This window comes from Tinamus guttatus, unplaced genomic scaffold (genome assembly GCF_059628265.1).
Source record: "Tinamus guttatus ecotype Peru unplaced genomic scaffold, ASM5962826v1 Tinamus_guttatus_pri_ptg000323l, whole genome shotgun sequence".
In the NCBI taxonomy this organism is placed as follows: Eukaryota; Metazoa; Chordata; class Aves; order Tinamiformes; family Tinamidae; genus Tinamus; species Tinamus guttatus.
In genome coordinates, this window is record NW_028288857.1 from 467,427 (window position 1) to 477,442 (window position 10,016).

General features: G+C 45.1%; 1 protein-coding gene across 2 annotated transcripts in view; it reads right to left on the reverse strand.

Annotated features, from left to right (window-relative positions):
- The window catches only part of RANBP10 (RAN binding protein 10), a 47,981-nt gene extending 38,237 nt beyond the window's left edge, over positions 1-9,744 (reverse strand). For both annotated transcript variants that reach the window (XM_088529061.1, XM_088529060.1), the window contains exons 1-2: positions 9,508-9,744; positions 8,489-8,600 (exon numbers count right to left, since the gene is read on the reverse strand). In XM_088529061.1, the coding sequence (XP_088385187.1) occupies positions 8,489-8,600; positions 9,508-9,712 (317 nt within the window). In that variant the 5' untranslated portion in view covers positions 9,713-9,744. The remainder of the gene's footprint in view (positions 1-8,488; positions 8,601-9,507) is intronic.
- Between the last annotated feature and the right edge of the window lie 272 nt (positions 9,745-10,016).

The following is a 10,016-nucleotide window of genomic DNA, read 5'->3' on the forward strand; positions in this document are numbered from 1 at the left end:
AAAATAAAAAATAAAGGCATAATATGAGCCTGCCCAGGCTGAAATCACCCACAATGACTCCTCCATTTCGTGTCACACACAGAATGATCCAAAGCCTTGCAACATACAGTGGTCAAGGCCAGCTGCCCTTCAACTATACTTGAACCTAAGGTATCCTGCTAGGCCTGTTTGCTTGCTTTAGACTTCCAGTTCTGACAGCTGACTTTTCTTCTAAGCCAGGTGGTATTCAATAAAGTTCACAGAAACCACACCAGCAGCTATGGTGAATTCAATTTCAGAACAGCATAAAGCATCACTGATGTTAATTTTCCAATTATTCATTCTGCTAGCAGCCAGCTGAACAAGAAGAAATTGTTTGTTTGTTCTGCTGATTAACTAAACACACTTCCAAACATTGAGTTTAGTGTTGCTGTGGGTTGGTTGGTTTGTTTTTCTTTTTATCTCTCTCTCTCCCCCATACATTAAGGGGGTTAAAGAGCTTTCCATGACCATGTGGATTTAGAGTGCACGACTTCCAACTTGAGCAATATTTTTTGTGGAATGAACAAAGTCTATAAAATATTAAAGAAAGACACGAGGGATACAGCAAATATTTAACAGAAAGACTCTCTGAATCTATAAAAGGAGGATTTACTTGCAAACAGAGGTTTTTCACAAAATCTTGAAGAAAAAGTCTCTGCAATAGATACTGTTTGTACGAAGCATATTTTTAATTGTATGGAAAATATATTACATACTAACAGACAGAAAACTAACAAACAGAAAGCATCTATATATATATATATACACACACACACTTACAAAACATGAATCCTGCATATGAATAATGCAGAAAGAAATACCAAGACAGAGAGCTAGAGAGGGCACTAGGAGATTAATGCAATTAAGGAATTCACAAATCCTTGTCTGTTGACTTCTCCACAATAAGGAACTAAGGCTAAAAGCAGAACACATCAATAAAAAGAACTTGTTTGCAAAAAACATTGTGCTTCCAGTAGTGTGCAAATGTGGATCTCGTTTTATACCATGGGTACATTGTAAAACTTGTTCCTAAAAGAGTATTTAAGGAAATCAATCAGACCATAGAATCACTACAGAATCCCAGAATGGTTGAGGCTGGAAGGGACCTCTAGAGATCATCTAGTCCAACCCCCTGCTCCAGCAGGGACACCCAGAGCACGTGGCACAGGGTGGCATTCAGGCGGGTATTGAAGATCTCCAGAGAAGGAGACTCCACAGCCTCTCTGGGCAGCCTGTGCCAGGGCTCTGTCACCCTCACAGGAAAGAAGTTCTTCCTCACATGCAGATGGAACTTCCTGTGTTTCAACTTGTACCCATTACCCTTGTCCTATCACTGGCCACCTCCAAGAAGAGTTTTGCCCCATCCTCCCGACCTTCACCTCTCAGGTACTTGAACATGTTGATAAGATCCCCTCTCAATCTTCTCTTCTCCAGACTAAACAGGCCCTGCTCACTTAATCTTTCCAGTCCCTTAATCATCTTCGTTGCTCTACACTCCACGTCCCTCTTGTACTGCAGAGCCCAGAACTGCACCCCAATACTCCAGGTGCGGCCTCAGCAGAGCTGAGCAGAGGGGCAGGATCCCCTCCCTTGACCTGTCGGCAACGCTCCTCCTGACGCAGCCAGGATCCCATTGGCCTTCTTGGCCACAAGGGCACATTCCTGCCTCATGGCTAACTTGCTGTTAACCAGGACCCTCAAATCCCTCTCCACAGAGCTGCCTTCCAGCAGGTCAACCTCTAATCTGTATTGGTGCCTGGGGTCATTCCTCCTCAGGTGCAGGACTCTGCACTTGTTCTTCTTAAATCTCATGAGGTTCCTCTCTGCACAACTCTCCAATCTGTCTAGATTCCTCAAAATGACAGCCCAGCCCTCTGGAATGTCAGACAATCCACCCAGTTTGGTATCATCACAAACTTGCTCAGGGTGCACTGTGTCCCCTCATCCAAGTCATTGGTGAAGAAGTTTAACAGCACTGGGCGAAGGACTGACCCCTGGGATCAGTAGCCACTGGCTACAGGCCTCTAACTAGACCTGGCACCATTTATCACAACCCTCTGAGCTCTGCCATCCAGCCAGTCCTCCATCTACCTCACTGTCCACTCATCTAACCCACACTTCCTGAGCTTCTCCATGAGAATGTTATGGGAGATGGTGTTGAAAGCCTTGCTGAAGTCAAGGTAGACAACATCCACGGCTCTCCTCTCATCCATCCAGCCAGTCATCCCATCATAGAAGGCCATCAGGTTGCTCAAACACAACTTACCCATGGTGAATCTGTGCTGACTACTCCTGATCACCTTCCTTTCCTCCAGGATGAGCCGCTTCAACACCTTTCCAGGGACAGAAGTGAGGCTGACTGGCCTGTAGTTTCCTGGATCCTCCCTCTTGGCCTTTTTGAAGGCTGGAGTGACACTGACTTTTTTTCCAGTCCTCCAGCACCTTCCCTGCTCTCCATGACCTCTTGAAGATGATGGAGGCTGACTTAGCAACAACCCCTGCCAGTTCCCTCCGCACCTGCGGGTGCATCCCATCAGGACCCCTACATTTATGCATGTCCAGTTTGCCTAAGCAACGTAAAACAACATCTAATATGATGACACGAACTGGTGTGAGATCTCCAAAGAAAAGCTTGTGTCTGCACTTAGGAACACCAAAGGATTAGAGGAAGGCACAGAACTCAGCCAGTAGCTGAACAAGCAAGACTTGCTTGGGCAAGTCTGTAGCACGAACAAGGTGAGGACTATTTATTCAATACAGTTGGCTGCCATTTATTTATGGGTCACCTTATTTACATGAACCTCTGAGGAGTCTGTTTATTGAAGTAAACAGACATACCTGCAAACAGAAGAGCAAGTGCTTACCAGCTACTGGTTTCGGATTTTGGGAAATGGAGGGGAAAGGAGGAGAGGGGAAAAAAAAAGGAGCAGAGAAAAAGAAATAGGGGGGAGGAAAGCAGTTATTTACAAGCATAACGGATACAAATAAGCTCACTCAGCTCAAGTAGATGTTAGAAACCCTCAGTCACGATCCACAATTTCTTATCCTACACTACAGCCACAGCCAGACTCACAATACAAGGTATCTGCATTATAACCAGCTAATGGATGAACAAAGACAACCATGCAGCTAAAGCCACAGGAGAGGACACGGACAGGCCGATCAGCATCTGGAAAACATTAGAGTACTCTAGCAAAAGACTTTTCAAAGAGCAATTACGTTCACCATATGCTGAAGGGAAATGGAAAGTTGGCAAGCAGAAACGTAAGCAAGGGAGAAAGGAGTAGATAATTTAGTATTAATGTAAAGTCTGCTAAACAACCAGTACATCTAACATTTATTTTTCTTTTTTAGACAGGGAGAAACTGAGCTATTTTTAAGTCTGGGATATGATGCACTTGGCCTTATATGATGAAAATTCTTGTGTAAGAAAATAAAAAACAAAGATTTTAAATATCCTGGTGTAGACTAAGCTAGATGAGCTCTTGGGCCTTCTTGCTCAAGCACTCTTCACTCCCTCTCTTGGAATAAAGCACGTGATCTGATCTAGGCTATCAGCAATCAACATCTCTGGACAGCAGCCTGTGAAACTCAGTCCAAGTTGGTGCTGAAAAAAGGTTGCCAAGGTTCCCTACTGCCCATATCTTCCAACTCTCCCTCTTCTGTTTCCGCTTCTGGCCTTTTTATTCTCCACTTAATGCACAGAAAATAATGAATCAAGGAACTGACCGAGAATTTTTAAAAAATCCATCAAAAAGACTCGATCCACCTCACTGCACAGTAACTAGCACTGGCACAAAGTGAAAAAAAATCATGGCAGGAGAAAGAGCTAGAGTGCTTCTTTCAGCAGTACCCTAACCAAGATCAGCTTGAAGTTCTCAAGAAATTGCCACAGTCTGGGGTTAGAGGACTGCGCCACAAAGCACCTCCTTCGCCTGCAGTCACCGTTGCTCTTTTGCACACGATTGCCTATATCTAAAACCACTGTGGACCCATGGCAGGTCTCTATCATTCCAGGAGAGATCAGACTTCTTGCAGAACTCCAGCACATCAAAGCCTCTGCAAGTAAGCGTCTCCAAAACCGAGTAAGCACCAGAAAACACAGCTGTTAACAGCAAACTGCTGTCACAAAGGCAGTTCACAAGCTATCTGGCTGCCTTCTTTTCCAGGAGCAACCCAGGAAGAGAGAGAAGGCTGCAAACCAGATGACTTTTGCTAGAATTAGGAACCTGCTCACAAATCACCACCTCCCTCTGGGAAGTCCTCCTCAGCCACACTGCATCCCAGCTCACTGTGTGTGGGGAGAGGGAGAAGTGGAACAGGTCGAGAAGAGAGGGCACTTAGGAGCAGGCACTGCCACCCATATGACAGTTCACCTTGACCAGCATGAAACAGGATAAAGATGAATCGTCCTCCTGAGTCACAGCAGCCTGCAGGTTGTGGGTTGGCTGCCCTGCTCTGATGAGTCTTCCAGGAATTGTTCCCATTTACCAAGTTGAGATAATCTAATTATCTCTTTTAATGATTTAAGCTTTAAGATGAGCTGACAAGTCAACAGCAAACACAAATGGAAACATAGATTTCTGCATATTAACATGTGGTTGGGTATACACCAGTCCATAGTTAAAAGAAATGAGGCCAAATTGTTATAAACACTATTGTGATAAAAGCATGAGTTATTTGTAGCAGCTCAGGAACACCGAGGTCAGGCACCTTTCTGCCAGTCTGTACATCTGAGCAGTGCTGGAGCCAAGCCATCCACAGAACCATAGAAAGGTTTGGCTGGAAGGGTCACTTACAACTTCCAAAGTTATTCCTAGGCAGGAGATGGAAGTATCAGGCAGTTTGGGGTCTTATCCAGATAAATTTGAAGATGGAGATGCCACAATTCCTTCGTTGGGCAACCTGTTCCATTGCTTAACAATTTCCATAGGGAAAATACTTTCCTTATGCCAAGCTGGCATTTCCCTTGCTGCAATTCATAACCACTGCCTCTTGTCCTTTTGTTTTAACTGACAATACTCAGGAGAGACCTAAAATAGCACAGGAAATTAAATTCCTACCACTCTTAAAGGGTGTAGTTCAAAAACCATTTGAACTGAACTACATTAGAGTTCCTGCAATCTTATATACCCATATCCCAGTTCTGCCTCTCCCTTTATTGACTCTCCTTCAGCCTCATAGCCAGTCAGTCCTGTGAGCAGAGCCTCAAGAAGAGCCTTCATTAACAGAGGCAAGCAATTACTCGCACAGTGACAGCGACAGACTAAATCTTCAAACATAACCATGGCTTTGCTGTGACTGGTTTTCAGCCAATAACCTCCTTGAACCAGCTCACCATTGGACTGGATAATAACATATTGCCAGCATGTAGCAAGGAAATGCATGGAAACACAAGGCAAAGTGGGAAGAGAGAATTCCAACAGTTTAGCATCCTCCTAAACTGTTGTGAACCTGCTCCCTGCTTATTTCTGGCAGACCAGGAGGCAAAAAGGGGCTGCAGGATTAGTTGCAGGGACTGTAAACTAAATTCTCTTCTGATGACAGCCATCGTCTCCCTAAAGACAAAACGAAAAGATCAGCAGATCAATCTACTGCCAGATTTGATTTGTTACATGAAGGACATAATCTCCTTTTCAACCACAACCTAGCAGCTGTACCCCTCCCAGAGAAGAGGAGGGAAAAAAAAGAAAAAAAAAAAAAAACACAGTAGATATGCTGGTTATTCTATTCTTTAAGAGGTCATGTATGAGAAATGACTAGCGTTCAGCTAAAAGCAATCACCTTTTTTTAAAATGCTGGTTATATCTCCATGCACAAACGGTGGAGGATCCAAAGCTAAGGAAAAGCTGATAAACCTTCAAGTTTTCTACAGTACACCAGTGGATCCCTAGACAATGCTCTTTGCATGCTGTACATTGCCTTGAAATTTCAAACAGAAAACTAAGTCACTTCTTACCAGCGCCCAGGCAGAAAAGCCTAGAAACAGTAAAGAGAAAGTTGTCATAAACTATTTAATTTGCCTCTAGGACAAAAGCACCTTTACAAAGCAGGGCGGAAAGACAATGCAAAAGTAGATACTGTTCTGACATCTACACATGCAAAGCCACATTGATCTAAAGGAACCTGTGCCCAAACTACTGCATGTTCCTCTCTCTTCCCCTGTGTCTCACACACTGCATATGTGAGAACTAATTTGTCTGGAAATTACTTATTATTTGTTGTAGCTAGGACGCAATGGGGGTTGGGAGGAAAGAAGGGAATAAGCAACCAAGGAGAAACTGCAAGAGGAGAGGACTACAGAATACTGGCTTTAAACTGACTTAACTCCCTGGAACTAACACATGTGAGAAGCTAGAAAGGTGGTACTGACACCTGCCTAACATTTCTGTACCCCAGTGTCACCCTCAATCCAGAGTCAGCAGCACCTGAGAGCCAGTTCCCTCCCCAGAGCAAGATCCCTCTCTTATGAGATCACATCATATAAACACAACATCTTTTGCCAAGTTGCAAAATTAATCACGTGAGCTTCAAAGTGCTATTCTTATATTCACAGTTACAGCTACTTGAAGCTTCTATCCCATTTCTTACCTCCAACATTAGTTTGTGGGTTACTTGTGGGGATCTAAAAGTATTTTTTGATAAATTGTGTTCTGAAACCTGATCACTCATATTTTAAACCTATATTTGAAAAGCTATCACAAAAAATCCAGAAACAGAATCACATGATTGTTAGCTCACCACATCATGCAGGACTAATAAAATGACAAGCTACAAAACAGGAACTTCACACCTGAAGTACCAACCCTGAAAATGAGTTGACAAAGATTTCTCTTGTCCTCCTTCTGCTAAAGGATTTCCAGGACATGCTTAACCACACCGAGTACTTGAAAACCTCCTTCCATTCCCTTCTTCAAATTCTGGCATTCAGACAGACTGTCAGACAGACTGTGGCTATAAGACCCCAATTACAGAGCTCAAGCACTGCAAAGCCTAAAACAAAAATCTGAGCTCTCTCTGTGTTGTTCTGTGTTCTTCTGCAGTTCTGTGTTTCTCTTTTTCTCAAAAGAAAGAAATGAGGCACAGGAATGTTCGAGACAGAGGAGTGCTCTACAGGTTTGCCACCGCACTGTTTCTTATAATGCCACCAGATAATAGCTACCAAGTTTTCCTGTTCATATTTTCATAAGATTAACACACACGGTCCAAATATTCCTGAAAAGTAATTGTACTTACAGAATACAATAAAAAGGACTGTTTAAACAGAAAAAAAATGATCAGAGGAAGAGTGGCAAAACACACTTTTTTTTTTTTTAAACTTGCATTTGTGAAGTGTTCGGCCTAGCATCTGAACAGACCAAAGGTTATGCCCAGTAAGCATTACAAAGAGAATGCCACACAATTCAAGACCCTTGGCAAGTCTCTTTTCAAACAGATCACTTCTCAATTTAATCACAATAATAAGAAATTACATCTGTAATTCGGTTTCTTCTGGGAATTCTTGCTTTCCTTTCCACAGGTCCCTAAATCACAGAGTTCAACTTGCTTCCTTAGAGGACTGGATTAATGAATTATACTCAGTACCTTCTCTTACACCGCATTCCTTTCTGTACAGTTCTGTAATATTCATTCTTCAGCAATTAAATATACATATATATGTATATATGTGTGTGTGTATATATATATAGATACACACACACACACAGTTCATTGGTATCTTTTTATGGATAAAATTCACCTACACAAGCAGAAGCCCAAATCTTGTTGGTAATACCCCTTTATTATTTTCCCAAATTAGCAAACATCCTGGTAGGATATAACCAAATTTCACATACATCCTAGTCCTGGATAAGGAATGAAAAAAGTTTCAGCCTAAATTTAGAAATATCTCCCTTTCTTCGAAAGCCTCCTTCATTCTTTCCTGTCTACATAAGTGCTAAATCCAACATCTATGCACATTTCAGTAGATATGTGCCCATGAAAACACCTTGGATAACAATGTGTACATCCTGCACTGCAGGAGAAAATAAAAAAGCAACAATTCATCCATCTGGCATGAATTTATCTGGGCTAGGTTCCTAGGTCACCTCTGTGACACCATAATGCTTCCTCTTTCAGTTCCAGTGATCTGAGTGATCAGACCTAGTTAGCAAAATAAATAAATAAATAAATCACCCTACTGCAACTAAAATTGCACTGGAGATCCCAAATTTCTTGAATTGTTTAACTGTCCATACCAAACAGCACAAAAAAACTACATAATTGTCTCCAATTCCAGCACGTTCTACCACCATCACACCTATTAGCCAAAAGAATAAAACCTCTCGATGATGCACCTGCCTGTTATAACCAACAGCCATATGACCTATAAGCCTTCCAGAAAGCAGGTCTGAGCACAGCAAAGTTGCTAAATGTACATCCCTGAATGTGACACATATTTCAAATCATATTGCATTAATGTACTTACCCATCTCTACCTTTACTGACAATTTTCACTTCAAAGTAATAAATGCCACAAGCTGCAGGTATGGGGTGTGTAGCCCTGACTGAGGCAGCATCCTTGTGATTTTTACCATGACCTAGAAGAGAACAGAAATGAAGCACTTATGGGATTTGAACTCTGTTACATTTCAACCTAAAACAATGCTGAGTACAACAGAGATCCATTCTGCATTTATTCAAAAATCAAAAACTGTTTTTTTCCAGAAATATACAATCCTGCACTGCCACCATGCACAGTTCCTACACTAGGCGCACTGTAGTTTTTTCCTGGTTTGTACCCAATATGAGCTCAGATGCTACCTTATCCCCTTCCCACATATGCAGTTTAAACACCACTGTGCCCAAAACAGAAAACAAACAGATTACGCAAGACCGGGAATTACATCAGTATTTACCAACCAGGCAGAAAAGGGTATAAGGAGCTTTCCGGGGAGGGGGAGGGCTGGGGAAACAGCCTCCAATAGCAAGAAAGAAAAAGATCAACATGATTCCTCAACTCTGAGGGGTCTAAAACCGTCTATTTTGTACAAACCTATGCAAGCAAAAGACACGATTATACACTGTGCCTACCACAAGTAACACCTGGGTCGGATTTGGAGCAGGATGACAGAGTAATGAGAAAATCCAGGTCCACGGCCGTGCCCTGCCCAGCGCGTTATCTAGCACAACACGCGGCCAGGAGCAAAGCTCTCAGCTCAAGGAGGCAGCAGCCTCCCTGCCCTCGGGAGCCCCGGAGCGGGGTCAAACCCGGCAGAACCCCGTGCGCCCCGTGGCCGCGGCAGAAGCCTCACGGCCCGTCCGCCCGGCTCCGCGCCCCGGCCGCGGCGCCCTTGCCCCTGGGGAGGCCCAGGGCTGCGGGCGGCCAGAGCCGCAGCTCCGCGCTGCTGGCCGGGCCTGCCACCCCGCTGCGCCGTCGGAGCGGCCAGGGCCGAGAGCGGCGGCGGGGCCGCGCTCCCTGCCGAACCCGGCCCGCTGCCCCGGCACCTTTGTAGTGGACGCGCAGGTTGCCCTGCGAGAGGCCGATATAGTTGTACTTGTCCTTGGGGCTCCATGAGCGCGGCAGCGGCGTCTCCTCCTGGTTGACGGCAGGGTAGAGGCGGCGGAGGCGCTGACTCAGCTCCCGCTCCTCGGGCGGGCACAACAAGCCCGCGTCTCCCCCGTGCAGGCTCCCCGCGCCCGCGTCCGCCATCTTGGATTTGCTTTGTGTCACCGGGCGGGGAGCGAGGCCCTTCTCCCGCCGCCAGCCAATAGCGTGCGAGAGTGGCCACAATGGGGCCGCGCTGCCCGATGGGAAGCGGAGTCCGCCCCCTCTCACCCGGCTGCCGCTCGCCGCTCGCTGGGACTACAGTTCCCTGGAGGCCCCGCGCTCCGAGGGCCGCCATTCCTCCCCTTGAGCTGCAGCCTGGGAAAAGAGTCCTCTTTCGCGGGGCGCGCGTGAGCGAGGCCGCGTCCAGGACCTTCGCTCCCAGAAGGCCTTACGGCGCCGCGGCCGC